General features: G+C 54.4%; 1 protein-coding gene across 1 annotated transcript; it reads right to left on the bottom strand.

Annotated features, from left to right (window-relative positions):
* Positions 1 to 238: 238 nt before the first annotated feature.
* Positions 239 to 9,853, bottom strand: MAPK8IP2 (mitogen-activated protein kinase 8 interacting protein 2). The gene is made up of 12 exons (XM_049626625.1): positions 9,579 to 9,853; positions 8,503 to 8,608; positions 6,924 to 7,205; positions 6,668 to 6,761; positions 5,313 to 6,572; positions 4,976 to 5,051; positions 4,672 to 4,844; positions 4,427 to 4,536; positions 3,664 to 3,768; positions 3,449 to 3,519; positions 1,413 to 1,511; positions 239 to 987 (listed from the first exon to the last, which is right to left on the bottom strand). The coding sequence occupies exons 1-12, from the start codon at positions 9,641 to 9,643 to the stop codon at positions 915 to 917; spliced, it is 2,514 nt and encodes an 837-aa protein (XP_049482582.1). The 5' UTR covers positions 9,644 to 9,853; the 3' UTR covers positions 239 to 914.
* Between the last annotated feature and the right edge of the window lie 7,649 nt (positions 9,854 to 17,502).

Raw genomic sequence — 17,502 nt, 5'->3', positions numbered from 1 at the left:
CTGGAGCTCTGGTGTGGACAGAGGAACACACAGGTGTGACCAGTGCCCCCTCTCTTTCTCTGGGCCCAGCTTCCTCCCTGGCCAATCCAGCACATTTGGGGAGAATCCCTAGGAAGGTCCACGGCATGATTTTGGAGAGTACTTCTCACGACTCCATCAACGGGGAGTCTTGGTCCCCACTGCCAGGGGCAGCTCCCAGTCCCTTATCTGTGCCACCGTCCCCCAGAAACAGCCAGTGTCACACCAAGCAGAGAGTTTATTGAGGCGCTAGACTGCGGGGAGTGTGCAGCGGCGAAGCGGACGCTGGTGCGACCAGGGCCAGGGCGGGCGCCCTCCTCCTAGCGTCTGGGGGCTTGGGGTAAGCGTCCAGAGCTACTCCTAATCTCCCCCAAGCCCCTTCTGGGGAACCCCTCCCTGCTTCCCCCTGAGCTCCACGGAGGGCAGTATGGGGGTCCCTCTCTTTGTCCCTGTGGTCAAGGATGGGATAATCCCTTGAGATTCACTATAAAAATTAAAATTCCTTTATAAATCACAGGGGAGGGGCAGGAGGGGATCACCTGGGAGCTTGGTGCCACTGGCCACCTAGAGCCTCTCCTTCCTCTACAACCCTCCCAGTTCTGACCCCAAGTAAAGAGCAGAGGGTGAGAGTTTGCAGGCACAGAGAGGGGCAGAGACAGAAACAAGGAGATAGGAGGAGGTCAAGGGGCAGATGAGGGCGACACAGAGAGAAAGAACGGATCGGAGGGAAAGTGGAGAGGTGCGGACTCCTCTCTCCCGAAGCCCCTGGGGAGCACGGAGGAAACTCCCTGGACGTCAGTTCCCACGTGCCCCCAGTCCAGTTCTTGCCAAAGCCGCAGTGGCTTCTTGAGACACGCCCAGCCCCAGCTGCACCCGCAGCAGGAGCCCGGTGGCGGCTACTCCAGGTAGATGTCCTCTGTGGGGCAGGCGTACTCCAGGTGCTCCTGGTAGTACTCCAGGAAGGCGCGGCTGGGGGAGAGAGCGTCGTCTGCCAGCCACTCGGGGCCACCTGAGTCACCCGCACCCCCACGCCCCACGTTCTCCCTCCTCACCCACCTGGGCCTGCCCGTGTCACCCCTGGACCCCGTTCCTCAGCTCTCCGGGCCCGTGGGGCAACGCGCCTCTTCCACCCCCAGCACCCTCCCCCTAGGCTCCTGCCCCACGTCTGCAAACTTGCTTTCCATCAACTTCTTCCAACTCTCCAGCTCTATGGCTCCTCATCTGGCCTTCCCCTCACTCCCGTACAAACTCCCCACCCCATGCCAGGCCTTCCCCACAAACCTCGCCTCCCTGCCTGTCTTCCCAGCCCTACTCTCCCCACCCCCCGCCGGGCACTCACGCACCAGCTCTGCGTCCCACACGCCCCCCGGCCAACCCTCCCCACCGCAGCTCACCCCACACTCTGGGCCACGGGCCTCATGGACTCCTGGGACACAAAGACGTGGCAGGCAAAACGGCTCAGCAGAGGGTGTTTGGTGATGAAGCCAAAATAGCTGAAGGGGAGTTGGTGCAGAAGAACGTGAGAGCACACACACCTCAGGCCCCCCTTAAGATCTGGAGAGGAGTCAGGGACAGAGGGCTCCGGAAGAGAGTAAGGGGAGGGGACAGTGTGTGGGTCACAGGACTTCCAGATTTCAAGGTGACTTTTTGGGCTCTAGTGCAAGCACAGTGCTCGGCACCTAAGAGGAGTGAGTGGCCTGTGTTGCCTTCTCCACGACAGGGGTGCCCCGCCAGGGCCACCCGCCTCCGTGGCTCCCCACCCAGAGCACACGGCAGGGCCTCCCTCCTGCCCTCTAGATGTGAGTCACGTGAGCCTGCACAGTCCCATCTCTGGTCCTGCCAACTCTTGCAGCTCTTATCTGAGCTCTGATTTGGGGCATGGCCTTGGCCCTCAACCCGCAAAACCCTCTTCATGGAGAGACACCTCCCACTCTGGTTCTGTCACAACCTTTCAGTCACCGCCCCGACTCTTCCCTGAATCTGCCCTGTTCTCTTCACGAAGACATTAACGAAAGTTACCGTCCCGAGGGAGAGCCTGTCAGAGCCCCGCGGCATGAGTCTGGAGTCTCCCCCACTGTGGCCCATCCAACCCACATCACACTGCATTGGGCTCCTGTGGCTCTGCCACATGGGAATCCACATGACAGTGTCACGGCCAAAACAACATGCTCGTGCTGTCGGTGAAGAGCCGCATCTCAAACGCCGCGTTCAGTCACATTTATCGTCACCGTCGCTTCGGTGGGGCTACCGAGTCCCGGGCACCGCCCTCAGCCCTTCCTGCTCCCACCTCACATAAACTTCACGACAGCCCCGTGAGGTCGGTGTCCCGTTTACTGTCTCTACGTGATGGAAATGAGGCGCCGAGGCAGTCAGAAACCTGCCCAAGGACGCACGGCCAGTCTGTGGCAGCGCAGGAGTACTTGTGGCGATCTGCGACCTAACAAGCCACGTACTCCAGTTTCATCCGGCACATTCCGGACCTGCTGCCTCCTTCACAAGGAAGTGAGCTACCCCTTCGCCTAACGCTGTTTCATCAGCGCCTCCTTACCATGAAGGACTGCGCCGAGTTCCGGAGTAATGCGTATTAGGAAGGTCTGGCCAGGAGAGCAGCTCCTGTGTCCCCTCCCCTCCACCCACCACCTCCACTGCTTGCATCCTAAACCACTGGTCCGACCATCCTTCTCTCATGCGCTTGCGCTTGGGTCGTGTTTAGGTGTCCAGACCTGAGCTTGTGGCACATGCAGTTTCCCTCCCGGAAGTGCCACCCTCAGCCCGCCGCCCGTGCAGGTGTGGCCTCCATGCAGACCAGTCCCGTGGTGCCCGAGCGCCCTGCTGTTTGGTCTGAGCCCTGACACTCTACTCCAGCTCTGCATCCTGACAAGCCAGCTGGTCAACCCAACTGAGTCACACTCAGTGACACCACTGCCAATGGGATGAAATACAAGCTCTTTGACAGAGTCAAAGGCCACCGGTACTCCTAGTGTCCCTCCAGCCTCATTCCAGCTGTTCCCCAAGACACCTAGTACCCCCCACCCACAGCCTTGGCTCACCTGGCTCCCTACCAAGACCTGCCCCGTTACTTACTTGTCTTCCAAGGCTCACAGAATGCTTTCCAGTCCCCACCTGAGTCCCAAGAGAACTCACCCACCTCTCTACAGGTCTGCTCACTGGAGCCCCATAGCGACATCTGCCAGGCCCCGATAGATGCTTCTAGTGCTGACTTGTCTATGTGTCTGTCTCCCCACCCGGACCAGATGGGAGCTTGTTTTGTCCGTGTCTCCTGAGCCCAGTGCAGAGCGGGCGCCATGTAAGGGCTCAACTCACAGAGCCACGTGGCTGCAGGCGGGGCAGTCAGGGCGGTGGAGGACGGGAATCACACAGGGGCGGCCCTGGGGTTTTATGGGGGCTCTGAGGAAGAGAAGGCTCTCACCAGCTGTTGCGGGGATGGCAGCCACAGAAGGAGATGTTCTTCATCTGGAAGAAGTGGCTGCAATGCTGGAACTAGAGCAGAGGCGGCAGGTGTCTGCCAAGTTAGACGGAGGGCCTGGAGCCACTCCTGGCACCCCTGCCACCCTCCTTCCGTCGGACCCTCTTGCCTTAGCCCGTCCCCAGCCTCCCCTGTGCCTCAGACCCCCACACCCCCACCTCAGGTCCTCCGCTTAGACTCAGCTTGACCCCCCGAAGGGAAATCTCAAGGTCACAGGAGGCAGGAGGACGCAGGTGGACCGTCAGCTTCCGGGCAGTAGCAATCTGGGGAAGAAGTTAGGGGAGAGAGGGTCTCAAGGGCCTACAAGGGTGTCTTCGTCTCCCCTTGGTGCAACATTTGCATTATGGATAAACGCTCTTGGCACTGACTCTCGAACGTGTGAGCCAGGGGTCTTGGCCATTCCTTAGGCTCAGGACCACCTGGTCACCTCTCTGCACAAAGCCTGCCATTTCCTTCTGTTCCTCCAGACAGGACCACAGCTCCCACCACCCCAGGCCTCCTCACTGCCCACCCCACGAGCTGGATGGGAGTTCTCAGGCACAGGGCCGTCCTGCTCTTCCGCTGCTTTTCTACTCAGTCACAGGACCAGTAGAGGGCAGGTGCTCATTAAATGTTGACTAAGAACAAATGAGGGAGCAAATGACGGAGGAAAGGACGTATGAGAGTTGGTCTTGATTTGCAGACAAAAAGAAGATGGACTGCAGGAAAGCAGAGGTCCCACTGAGCCCGCCAAGAGACCCCAAGGTGCTGGGAGGCAGCTGCCAAGCTCTGCCCTCTGACCAGGCCTCTGAATCAGAGCTGGGATCCCTGCCCCCTGAGGCTCCCAAGGCCCCACCTGAACCCTCTATGGTCAGAGGCCTGGGGCCTCCAGAGGCTGTGCAAGCCTACAGGACTGAGGTGGACCCCTGCCTCCAGACTGACCTTCTGCATGGCTGCACACAGGATGCCATTGCCCTGGTGACAGGGCACCTCTACAGAGCCCAGGAACTGCACGTCGAACCGCTCTACCCAGCAGGGACTCCGCTTGCTCCCTGGAGGGGTGGGGAGGGGAGGGGAGTATCATAAGGGGTCTAGATCAGGCCAGTGGCGGGGCGGGGGGGGGGGGGGGGGGGGGAGGGGAGGAGGGCGGCTGGGTAGCAAACTACACCTCGGGGATGGGACCTCACCCAGCAGGTCCTTGGCAGGACCGGGCACCGCGTGGGCGTAGAAGGCAGGGAAGACCCCACGCTCCCCTGTGCGCATGTTGAAGCCACGGAACCAGAAGTCGTCCTCCTCGGCCTCCACCAGCACCGGGTCATCCACATCCAGCTCCAGTTCATCCGGATGGCGGGGGATGAACCTGAGATGAGGTCAGAGGTGGGAGATCACTGGAGGAGGGGCAGCACTGGCTGGGACGCGTCCCCCCCGCGGGCCCAACGGTGTCTGCAGACCAAGGTTGGGGATCACTGCCGGCACGTGAGGAGGCAGTACCTGAAGACGGCCCGATGAGTTTGCTCTCGCTCCTCCCCGTTGACCAAGCAGGAAAAAAGGCCAAAGGACTCGGTGCCTGAGTGACAGAGACAGGGAAAGACAGACTCAGAGGTGGGAAAGGAAAGTACTTGAAGGCCTGGCCAACTTCCTCCCCCCAACAGTCTGCTGTAGGTCGTCCTGAGTCAGGGAGGGAAAGGGAACCAGCCCATCGGGGCGAGGAGGAGCATCGATCCCCGCAGGCGTCCCCGCCCCGTGAGGGACCTCAGGCTGCCCTGGGCGCACTCTGGGGACCTGCCTGCTCCCCGGGACCATCCCCCTTCCCCCACTTCCCACTCACTGGAAGAACGAGATGTGCTGTTGACAAAGACATTGAGGAACTTCTTGGAGAAGGTGAGGTCAGGGCTGTCTGGGGAGGCGTCCTCCGGGCCCTGACCGCCACTCAGAAGTGCAGCTGCTGTCTCTTCCTCGCTGGCCTCCCCGCCGCTGTCCTCCTCGCTGGCCTCCCCGCCGCTGTCCTCCTCGCTGTCCTCCCCGAGGCCAGCGCAGCGCCGAAGGCTCACCAGCTCTAGCTGCGTGTGCTCGTCCACCACCAGCGTGTACTTGACCGCATCGTATACCAGCGAGGCGTCCAGCGGCGCCGCGGGGCCCGCGCTCCGGCCCCCAGGGGGCCCCGCCTTGTCGTCAGTGTCATCCTCTTCCTCTTCCTCCTCGTCGTCGTCCTCCTCCTCCTCCGAGCAGGCGGCGGAGCAGGCGCGGCCAGGACGGGCGCCGCGGCCCGGAGCGGCCCACAGCGGCGTGATCGTGTCGCGTGTGGGGTTGCTGAGGAAGAGGCAGGGCCCGGGCTGCGCAGGGCCAGGCCGGGGTGCCGAGGGCACGGGCGGCGGCGGCCCGCACAGCGTCTCTATGTCCACCAGCTCCACGCCGCCCGGCCCCGCAGCCGCCTCAGGGGCCTGTGTGGCCCCGCCGGCCGGCGACACGGGCTCCCCCGAGGGACGCGACGCGGGGGACAGACACTGGCCAGGGCAGCGGATGGGCGAGGAGCCCTCGGAGATCATGCGGCTCACGAGGTTGCTGAGCAGCCAGGGCGAGTCGGCGTCCTCGCTGAGGTCTGGCTCGGACTCGGACCCTGACTCGTACTCGCTGTTGGTGTCGTCGTGGCCCACCGGCAGGAAGGCGGGGCGGCGCGGGGGCTCGCACGGGGCCTCGGGCTCGGGCTCGGGCTCGGAGGCAGGCGACGAGGCCTCCTCGATGGAGTTGGTGAGGTGCGAGGAGCGGCCGCTGCTGCTACTGCCGCCGTCGCTGCTCAGCTCCAGCTCCGTCTCGGAGATGGAGGAAATCATGCGCCCCAGGCGTGCGGCCCCAGCGACCTCCGAGTCGGAGCCTGGCGACGACAGCTCCTGGCTGCTGCGCCGGCCTCCGCGGCCCCCGCTGGAGCGGCTGCCCAGGTCGGCCTCGATGCCAGGATCTGACGAGGGCGAGGCCCCACAGGGCGCGGGGGGGTCCGCCGGCCGGTTCCCTTCGCAATCGCAGCCTGGGCGCACAGGCGACTGTGCCCTGCAGGGGCTCGCGTCTGTGGGCTGGAGGGGGGCGGGTGACTCTGCCGAGCAGGGGTATATGTCAGCAAGCCCACCAGGTTCCCTTCCTCCCCCCCACCTCCTGTGACCCCACCACCAGCACCACCACCCCGCTAACCTCTGAGGGGCTCCTGGGGAGGTGAGCACAGGACTGTTTCCTGCCAGGAAGCTGGAGGCGCTGGGGCAAAGCCTCCATTGTTGTTCAGGGAGTCCTGGGGGGGGGGGGGGGGGGGGGGGGAACAGCAGTAAGACAGTGGTGCCCAGGAGGGTCTCCAGCTCTCAGGGGTAGGACAGGCTGTCGTGGGGAGCAGAGTTCCAGATGGTGGAAACCCAGGTTTAGTTCCAGGGTGCCGTAGGTGGGTCTGGGTGCTCACCTGGGCTCCCAGTGTAGTCAGGTGGAGCGTGGTGGGCCGATTCTTGTGGGGCTCCTCCATGGAGGGGGAGGGGATCAGGGCCTCCTCTGGGGCAGGGGCCTCTAAGCCAGGGCCTCCTCCCTCCTTGCCCTCCCCTTCTCCTTCCTCCTCTTCTTCCTCATCCTCCTCTTCTTCTTCCTCCTCCTCCTCTTCATTGTCATCGATCATCTCAAACTCCTGGAAGTCGTCCTGGAAGGAGCAGATGGGGTGCGGCTGCTCCGAACGTCCCAGGGAGAGACTGTCCTGCAAGAAGGAGGGACAGGCAGAGCTGGGCCAGAGCTCAATAGTGACTGGGGGTTCCAGGTGCCAGGAAAGGGGAAAGCAGGAAACTGTAAGTTAAGGGAGGGAAGACTCCAGTTCACTCTGCTCCCCATCAACTGATCAGTTGTTTATTTGTTTGTTTTTCAACCCGCATAAGATACAAAAGGATCCCTTCAGTTCTTGCTAAGAGCCCAGACTCTTAAGCTTAAGTGACAGAAATTCTCAGAGCGGCCGCAACCCACCTGCCATCCTCATGTTGCTCCCAAACCTCGTCACATTTGACACCAACACTCCTGTCTTCATAGCACTTTGACACAACTCACAATTACTCTACACCCCCAGCAAGCTGCAAGCCTCACCAGAGCAGGGCCGTGTCCATATTGTGTACCCTACACCGAAAACAAGACTTAGCCTGTGGATGCTAAGTGGAATGCATGAAGACAGCCCAGGATAAGCCAAGCTTGCACCCACCTCAGGGCCTTTGACACAGTTAATCACTTTCCTCCACTCCCTACTTCCCTCACCTGCCCAACCCCAGCTAGTCGTCCCTAAGGGCAAGGTTGTGTGCCATTTCCACCAGAAAGTCTCCCTAATGGTTTCAGTCTCTGTTGAGTTCCCTTCCCCCTCAGTGCACCTAGGAGCCCAGTCCTTGATACTCAGGCAGCCAGCCATTGCCTCTTATGACTTTCTCCCCTACTGAGTTAGAAGCTCCCAAGGGCAAGGGGCACACTGGTCCCATTCTCCTTCCACACACCTGGAAGCCCCCAGCACTTGCCACATGGCAGTTCCTCAGAAATGTTCTAGAGTGAGTAAAAACAAAAACGTGGAGAAAGGGAGGGAGAAGAGAAGAAGAAGGGGGAGATGGGGAGGAGAAAAGATTAGGGGTGGAGACGTAGGGCAGATAGATGGAAGCTTGAGAGATGGGGATAGGGTTAGGAAGGAGATGGCAGCTGGAAGGGGTTAGATCTTCCTAGAAAGTAGTCTGAAGACAGAAGGCACCCAAACCATAGGCACACCTCCCCTCCCCCAAGCTAGCCAGTGACAGGGCCAGGGGAGGAATGCTAGGGACAGCCCTCTGTGGAGGGCATAGAGTCTGAGAAAAGAGAGGTTTGATATCAAGGAAGACCCTGGACCAGGAGGCCAAAAGGGAGGGGGGAGTCAAAGGATTTCTATTTCAAGGCTGAGCGCAGACCCACCCTAAAACTCCAAGTGAGCATTAAACAGATCCGAAGTGAGGTTCTCCCTTAACAGGGTTCCATGACCCCAGCCCATTTCCCACCTTCTCGCAGTGGTCCGAGTCATAGCTGAGGCCCAGGCCACAGTCATCGGTGATCTCAGACAGGTCCTCATCGTCAAATTCTTCCAGGCTTATGTCCTGGGGGGGCCTGGGGAGGGGACCAGGGTCAGAGAGCAAGGACAGAGCTCCTGAGGGAGCCACCACCCCTGGACTCCCTCCCTGTCTGGAGGCTGGTCCTAAGGAGGAACCCCCAGCTGCTAAGCCCCATGGTCTCCAGAAACCCCAATTCTCAGATCCACATCCTGCCATCACCTTGAACCCCAGGCTCTGCTCTTCAGTGGATCCCCCACAATCTGAGTGATGACCAGTCCAGAAGAGCCATCTGTCCCCCCAATCCTCCCCACCCCCTCCTCCTCTCTCCTCCAGGCTACAGGCCCCTCTGGGTCACAGCCTCAGCCCCAGGGGAGTCAGTCTGAGCAGAGTGGGGGAAGGGGGGGAAGGGGGAGCTGAAGCTGCAGCAGCAGAAGGGGGGGGGTGCGTTGAGGTGGGCCTGCTCTGAGAGCAGAGTCTAGCCACTTTGTCTCCCATTCTGTCTAAGGCAGGTCTACACCCAAAGGTCCAACCTTCTCCCCACCTCAGTCCCTTCCCCCAGGGCTCCAGGCTTGATTTCAACTCTCTCCCTCCCGGAGCTTTACAGGCCAAGACAGGCCTTCAGCGAAGAGAGGCCCAGCAAGGCCAAAAGGACACTGCCAAGCACAGAGGGCGGCTCAGCATCCTGCCCAGACAGGCTGCCCCTCAAAGGCTCAACCCAGGTCCTCCACCCTTGAGGGGTCAGCTGCCCCAGCTGGGTGCGGCACAGGGTCCTGGCGGGATATGGGGGTAGGGGCATTAGGCCTGGAGAAGGGGGAGAAGGGGCGGACAAAAATAGACCCTGAAGGGAAGGAGGATGATGTACAGGAGTCAGAGGCCTTAGGACCAGACAGGGGACTGGGGCTTGGGTCCCCAAAGGCGATGGGGGTGGGGTGGCAGGCCCGGGTCGGAGGAGGCTGGGGATGGGTCGGGGCGGGGGCTGTAGGAAGATAAGGGCCTGCCGAGGCCCGGGGCGCCAGAGTGCGTACCTGCAGCCTGGCGGCGACAGCGAGTGAAAGGTGGAAAGAGAAAACATCTCCGCCCGATCCGCCATCTTCTCCGGGGAAAGGCCTGCCGACTGCGGCGGGGGGAGGGGTGCGCGGAGCGACGGCCCCGCACGCCCTTCGTCGCTCCCTCCCTCGGTCCTCAGCCCTCCCCGAGTCACCTCGTGACACGCCCTGCGACACCCCGCCCGCCGACACACCTCGACACCCTGCCAGGACACCGCGGCAGGCGAGCGGCAGCGCCGCAGGGGGAGGGGAGGAGGGGAGGGAGGATCCGGGAGAGGAGGGAGGGGACAGGGGAGGGAGGGAGGGGGACGGCGGGGAAGCTGGTTGGAGGAGAGAAGATGGTTTGACTGAGAGGCTCTGGTTCGGGAGCGGTCGGGTTTGGGGTTTTTTTCGGGGTGGGGGGAGCAGGTGAGAAGCGGATTGGCGGGGATGAGGGTTAGGTATATGTACAGGAGGGTCTGCGGGTGGGGAGACACAGAGTGAGACCCTTAAATGAGAACCCTACGGTGGGAAAGTGGAGGAAGGCAGCTGTCTGGGTCCACAGACCTCTGGTTAACCGTGGGATTGGATTGTGGGGGCTCGTGGAGGGGCGGGTGCCGCCCCGGAGCTGAGCTGACGTCCGGAGGAATCAGAAGAGTTGGGGTCCCAAGCCTGGGTCTGAGGGGATGGAGACCGAGGCTGGGCTGGCTGCGGGTCCTAAGGGGCTGAGGGAGCTGTCCGCCTCTGGGTGCTGATCAGGGCTGGTTGGAGCTGTCCCACAAAGGGTGCTGATTGGGCCGCCAGAGATTTCTCCCTAAAACGTGCTGACTGGGCTGGAGGAGCTATTTCCCTGACGGGAGCTGACCACAGCTGAAGGAGCTGCTCTCCCAAATCTTGCTGATCGGTGCTGGACAGATACATCTGACCCGGGGATGCTGAGCTGGCTGGATTCGAAGTTAATCACACAGGATGCTTGATTGAGACTAACACGGAACTTTCAGGACACAGTACAGACTACGCAGACTGGACCGAGGTACTGTTGGGAATTGGGTGATAACCCTGATGCTATGTTCATTCAACTAGAAAAACTATTTCTTGAGCACCAACTATGTGATTGGCATTGTTCAGGATACTGACGTGTTCTGGCTTGTTACGGAGCTGTGTGGGGAGAGCGATGGTTGAAATGGAGCTCAAAGAGTTAGATTAGGTCAGGGTCAGCAGGTATTGGGGCAGGGGGAGGGCAGATCAGTGTTATGAGTACAGTTGACACAGACAGGTTAGAGGGGCAGTTTAGGGAAACATTGTGGAGAAGACTTGGCTAAAGAAGGAAGCTGGAGTTTCAACAAGAGTGCCATGAAAGTATCCTTTTCCCCCCTTGATGGAAATTATGTGCGCTGACATTTCTTTGTCTAAATTATTTCTGTGGGAAGGATGTGGCTCTTGAATGATTAATGCCTGGAAACCACAAGGCAGAAGGAGCTCTTGCAAGTTGGGAAGGGCAACATCATTCTTTGGGAAAGAAGACCTATGGCCAAGGGTAGACTGTGCCTGCTTTTGTGTCTAATCACAATTTACATTTCATCTCAATTATGGTATTTTTCTAAGAATGGTACTTAATAGTTTATGTTATCCTCCCTAATGAATGAGAACTACAGGAGAGCAGAGACACTATCTTATCTCTCTTTGAACCTCCAAAAAGGTTCTTCTTTGAACCTCCAGTGCCTGGAACACAGCACACGCTCAGGAAATGTGTGAGTGAGCAAATGAATGAATGAGAGGGCTTATGGACTTCACCAGTCCATAAATGGGGCATTAAGTCCTTGTATGCATGCTGTCTTTTCAATTTTAGGAGCACTAAGAACATTCCTCATTTCTGAGGTTCAAGGAGTCTGGACATATTAACAACTCCATGACTTTCCCCCACAAAACTCCAGATCACTCCCTAGAATTCACAGAGTTTTTACCCCAACTTCCCAGACTTCCTTTCAATCCTGTCTTGTCGTGAAACTAGACATCCACATAAATGGTCCATCCAACACCACCATGGTAAGACAGTTCCTTGACTTCTGATCAGTCAACAGTCTTCAACTCTTTCAATTCTAGCAACCTCTCCCATAAAGAGCCTCAGGATTTACTTCTGCCTGGAATTGCACCAACTTTGAATCTTTATATGTCTAAATTCCATCTCAAATTATCACTCCTACAATCCTCTTCAAGCCTCTCCACTTACTTCCCTCCCTCTTATCAGATGATACACCTGCGGATTCCAGGAGTATAAAGGTCATGAAGTTGGGGCTCCCACTCCTAATTTTACCTGTGAAGTCTTCCATTTGCCCCCAGAGCACAAATGGAAGGTCACCAGCCTTAGAGTCTGAGAGATTGTGGTACTAATCTTTATCTTGCCATCAATTCTCTGAACATGGGAAAGTTACTCAATCCTACAGACCCCAGTTTCTTCATCTATACACTGATGCTATGAGGATCACGTGAGATAACACATGTAAAGCTCTAGGCATGGACCCAGATCCCAATCATGATCATTCAATATTCCTTCTCTCCCTGCTCCTCACCCTGGGACCCGTTTCCTCCCAAACCCTCAGGACTCTGCTCTTTCCATCTCAGAGATACATTGATATGAAAAGGCAAAGTCTCCTGAAGGAGTTTATGCTCCTTACATCTCCTACATTTCTTCAAATCTACACGTCACCTCATGTGATCCTCATAGCATCCTTGTATGGATGAAATAACAGATCCAGAGAGAGAGCTGATCAATCCCTCCTTGAAGTTCTTTCTTCCCTCAGCCTGTGGGCCCCATGCACTATTGGTTTTCCTCTTGCCTTCCTAACCACCCATTGTCAGTGTCCTTCCAGACTCCTTTTCCTTCCTTTAAACAACTCCACCACTTTAATAATTTGGTTTGCTCTATGGTCCACTAAGGTATGGACAGTTACTACAAAACACAAAATTGACTGGACTTATGTGGGAAAATTGAAATAGCAACACAGTTTCAGCAATCCTCAGCACAGATCAATTCTAAAAAATCAGAGGACGTTTTCTGACAATTTTCTCATAGATTAGAAAATAAGTGCAAACTAATCTGCTTTTATTCTGTTCATATACCATAGAAGTCCCACACACAAAAAAAGCAAAAATGCCAATGGCTGAAACTATGAACAGAAATCTATAAAAAGGATGAAAAGCTTAAGAGCCACACTTTATGGGGAATGCTGTCATAACCAATAACTTCACCACCTCCTGAATTTTTTTAATGTTTATTTATTTTTGAGAGAGAGAGAGAGAGAGAGAGAGAGTGAGTGGGGGAGGGGCAGAGAGAGAGGGAGACACAGAATCCAAAGCAGGCTGCAGGCTCTGAGCTGTCAGCACAGAGCCCAGCGTGGGGCCCGAACCCACAGACCACGAGATCATGACCTGAGCTGAAGTCAGACGCTTAACCGACTGAGCCACCAGGCGCCCCACCACCTCCTGAATTTTGATTTTAGGCATCCAGTTCTCTGACCAACACCTCCTACTTTTCTTGCTTTCTTACTATTATCACAATGACACCCACAATTCTTTGACCCAATAAGAAGCCTGTTCCAATTACTATTGCTGTGTAGAAAATTATCACTAAGTTTAGTGGATTTTTTTAAAAGCATTTTATTCTGCTTACAGTTTTGCAGTCATAAATTTGGGATTTAAAAGTCCTTGTCTGGGGCTTTTGGTGTGGTGTGGTTACTGTCAGAGATCAGCTGGCCTGGATGTCCAAGATGGCTCACTCACAAGGCTGGCAGTTGACACTGACTATTGACTGAGAGCTCAGCTGGGGCTGTCAACCAGCACCTACACCTGGCCTCTCTGGCATGGTATAGTCTCAGGGTAACTGGACTTTTTACAAGATGGCTGGCTTCCTCCAGAGTGAGTATCCTAGGAGGGCCAGGCAGAAGCTGCATGGCCTTTTATGATATAGCTTTGAAAGTCATATGGCATCACTTCTGCTATATTACCTTCATACCTATTGGTCAAAGTAGTCCCAAGACCCTCCAGATTCAAGAGAGAGGTCATAGACCCACCTCTCAGTAGGAGGAGTGTCAAGGAATTGGGGGCCATGTTCTAAAGCCACAGATCTCCAGTATGGTGACCCTCTCATTGTTCTCATTGCCATTCAAGCTCTTCTCTCTTGCATCATCAATGTCTCCTTCTCTTCTGGATCATTTCCATCAGCAAACAAGCAAAATCTAGGAATAAACAAGGAATCCAAAGTCATGGGGTTTACAGATATTGTTATGCCTTCAAGAAAAAGACAGTAAAAGAATATCCTTTATGGTTTAAGAAAGGAATCTCACAAACAGTTATGCCTTTCAGAAAACAGATTTCTACCAATAAGGAAAATGGTTATGACAATAAATCAGAGTTGAAGTTTTTTAAGGGATTGTTACTCTTAGGAAATAGCAACAATCTCTGAAATCTCAATGTCTTAAAACATTTCTTCATACAGAGTAGGACACCCAAAGACAGTTACATAAAAATTGAATACAGAAGAGGACTGTACGTTTTCACATGAGTCTTCACACTTGACCAGTATCATTGTCCCACATGGGACTATACTGGAGCCTTGACAACATGAATCTCAGAGACCTTCCCATTTGTTGTGATGAGTGCAAAGGGACTACCCCAGCAAAGCACTCCAGGAAATATCAGGCTGGGGAATATTTGGTGAGAATGGCTTCTCAAGTTTCCCCTGTCCTTCCCAAAGACACACTAGACAGTGGTCAGCCTGACCAGGGAGAGGTCCTGAAAGGTTGTGGGAGGCCCAGAGTGGAGATGTACAAGGACTCTTCCACTCACAAACTTGCTACCCTAGAAATTCCAGCATAATTACCTTATTTGGTTGACAAAAATTGCCTTTATCAATCTTGCAGCACAGACTACAGGTTAGATAACAAGGACCAGGCCACTGGCATGATGCCCCTTTTTCTCTTCCCTGCCTCCTCCTCCCACCCTGTCACCTTCATTTCCTGTACCTCCAAATAAGCTACTCGCCCCTGAACCCTTGTCCCAGCCCCTATTTTTGAAAGAATCTGATCTAAGGCACCCTTTTACTTATGACACCCAGTTTACTCTTAACAAAGCCTAAAGTTAATGGATGTTTCTATCCTCTTCCTGAACAGCATAAAGATCCTAGAAGACTCTAACTGGATTCACTGCAGTCCCAATTAAATTTCATTGTACATTTTAATTTTCCTTTTAGAGACACACAAGGAATTGTTATTTTTGCTTTAAAAAGGTTTTTTTTTTCTTCTTAGTGTTTTTACTTATTTTTGAGACAGAGAAAGACAGAGCATGAGCAGGGGAGGGGCAGATAGAGAGGGAGACACAGAATCCGAAGCAGGCTCCAGGCTCTGAACTGTCAGCACAGAGCCTGACGCGGGGCTGGAACTCACAGACCATGAGATCATGACCTGAGCCGAAGTCGGACGCTTAACGGACTGAGCCACCCAGGTACCCCTAAAAAGTTTTTTTAATGTTTATTTATTTTTGAGAGAGACAGAGACAGAGACAGAGCACAAGCAGGGGAGAGGCAGAGAGAGAGGGAGACACAGATCTGAAGCAGACTCCAGGCTCTGAGCCGTCAGCACAGAGCCTGATGAGGGTCTCAAACCCACAAGCTGTGAGGTCATGACCTGAGCCGAAGTCAGATGCTTAACTGACTGGGCCACCCACGTGCCCTGGAATTGTTATTTTTGCTTTAAAGAGTCAACGTTTACTTAGATTTACCCAAATGTTTACCTCTTTATGTATTCTTCCTTACTTGCACCTCAGACCTTCCTGTGATACCCTTTCCTTTTGCCTGACATACAATATTTAGCATTTTTTTAATTGGGAGCTCTGTGCAGTAAACTCTCCATTTGTCTAGGAAATTCTTTATTTTGCCCTAACTCCCCAAAAATCATTTTACTGGATACAGAAATCTAGGTCAGGTAATTTGTTGCCACCAACATCTCAAAGGTATCATTCTGCTGTCTTCTGAATTGCCTTGTTGCTGCAAGAAGTCATTTCTCAGTCCCCCATTCTCTTGAAGACCATTTCTCTTTCCTCTCCAGCTTCATTTAGGACTTTCTCCTTTGTCTTTGGGTTTCTGAAGTTTCAATACAGTGGATCTAGGTGTCCATTTGTTTTTCTGTTTTTTTTTCTGCCTGAGGTTTACTAACCTTTTTTTTATGTTTATTTATTTTTGAGAGAGAGAGAGAGAAGCAGAGAGAGTTGGGGGGGGGGGCAGAGAGAGGAAGACAGAGAATCCTAAGCAGGCTCCAGGCTGTCAGCTCAGAGCCCAACATGGGGCTCGAACTCATGAACCGTGAGATCGTGACCTGAGCCAAGATCAACAGTCAGACGCTTAACCAACTGAGCCACCCAGGCTCCCCCTGAGCCTCTTAACCATATGGATTTCTCCATATAGTTTCCTCAGTTTAGAAATTTCACAGCCAATGTGTCCTTGAATATCGCCTCCCGCATTTCCTCTTTCTCACCGGGGGCCCCACTCAGACCCCGTGGACCTTCTCATTCTAGCCTCTGTGGCTCTTAATGCCTGTACATCTTCCAGGCAATATCCAGGATAATTGATTCTCATTTATCTCTTAGTTCATGCATTCACTCTTCAGTTGTTTATTATTTGCTGTTATTCAAGCTGCGCAAGAGTTTTACATTTATTTGAAATTAAAATTCAAGTGAAACATAAACTAAATTAAAACTTTCATTTTAGGGGCGCCTGGGTGGCGCAGTCGGTTAAGCGTCCGACTTCAGCCAGGTCACGATCTCGCGGTCTGTGAGTTCGAGCCCTGCGTCGGGCTCTGGGCTGATGGCTCGGAGCCTGGAGCCTGTTTCCGATTCTGTGTGTCCCTCTCTCTCTGCCCCTCCCCCGTTCATGCTCTGTCTCTCTCTGTCCCAAAAATAAATAAAAAAAATAAAAAAAAAAACGTTGAAAAAAAACTTTCATTTTAGAACTTCCGTCTGGAACTTCTTTTCAGAAAGTTTGATTATTCTTCATAGTTTCTAAGTTTCCACACATATTTTCAGCCTTACCATTTATTACTTAAATGATACTGAACATAGGCCTTTTGTAACACATTTGATAATTCCATTACCTGAAGCGTACTGTCTGTGGTTACTGCTGGTTTGTTCTCATGATCCCTCATTATCATTCATCACCTTTTTTTTTTTAACTTAGGGATGCCCATTAGCCTTGGGATTGCATTCGTGGGAAACTCTGTGGCCTAGGAGGAGGTAGAAACCACCAGGGAGAGTTTGTATTTTGTCTACCAGGCACCTATAAGCATTAGCAACCTGAGGTCACTCTATATTCAATGTCCCATCGAAGGGTTCTTGGAGCACCCTGACCATATGAACTTGAACTGCCAACCTACATGAGGGCCAGCTTCCTCTTCTAAGTTTTCAGCATCTCTGTCTCTCTCTTGCACACACACACACACACACACACACACTCACACACACACACACACTCACGCACACACACGCACACACACACGCACACATACACTTCACTTCACCCCAAATTTGAAATAATTTTCTTTGCACTCCCCGAAGGACAGAGTATTTCTCTAATTCACCCTAATACTGAGGGTTTAACTCTTTGAAGTCCAAGGTTTGCAGAGGATTGGTTTCTTATTAAATTCTCCTCCTTAACAGACTCTGATTTGTCTCTGTCTTCTGTGTTTCAAAGGGTACATATTCATTTTCTAGGGCTGCCATTAAAAAGTACCACAAAGTTGGTGGCTTCAACAACAAAAATTTGTTCTCTCGTATTTCTGGAGGCTAGAAGCCCCAAGTCAACATGTCAGCAGGGCGAGACTCTCTCCAAAGGCTCTAGGAAAGGGTTCTCCCTTGCCTCTTCCCAGCTTCTGGTGGT

The sequence above is a fragment of the Panthera uncia genome, chromosome B4 (genome assembly GCF_023721935.1).
Source record: "Panthera uncia isolate 11264 chromosome B4, Puncia_PCG_1.0, whole genome shotgun sequence".
Taxonomy (NCBI): Eukaryota; Metazoa; Chordata; class Mammalia; order Carnivora; family Felidae; genus Panthera; species Panthera uncia.
The sequence above is the reverse complement of the archived record's forward strand: the minus strand, read 5'-3'. Positions and strand labels throughout refer to the sequence as shown.

Bases quoted from the DNA above. Each gene is read 5' to 3' on its own strand.
- MAPK8IP2 (XM_049626625.1), bottom strand. From the start codon at position 9,643: ATGGCGGATCGGGCGGAGATGTTTTCTCTTTCCACCTTTCACTCGCTG. The intron at 6,573-6,667 runs GTTAGCGGGGTG...CCTGCTCGGCAG, and splicing joins TCCCCAGGAGCCCCTCAGAG to AGTCACCCGCCCCCCTCCAG. The intron at 4,537-4,671 runs GTGAGGTCCCAT...CCACCCCTCCAG, and splicing joins TCCTGCCAAGGACCTGCTGG to GGAGCAAGCGGAGTCCCTGC.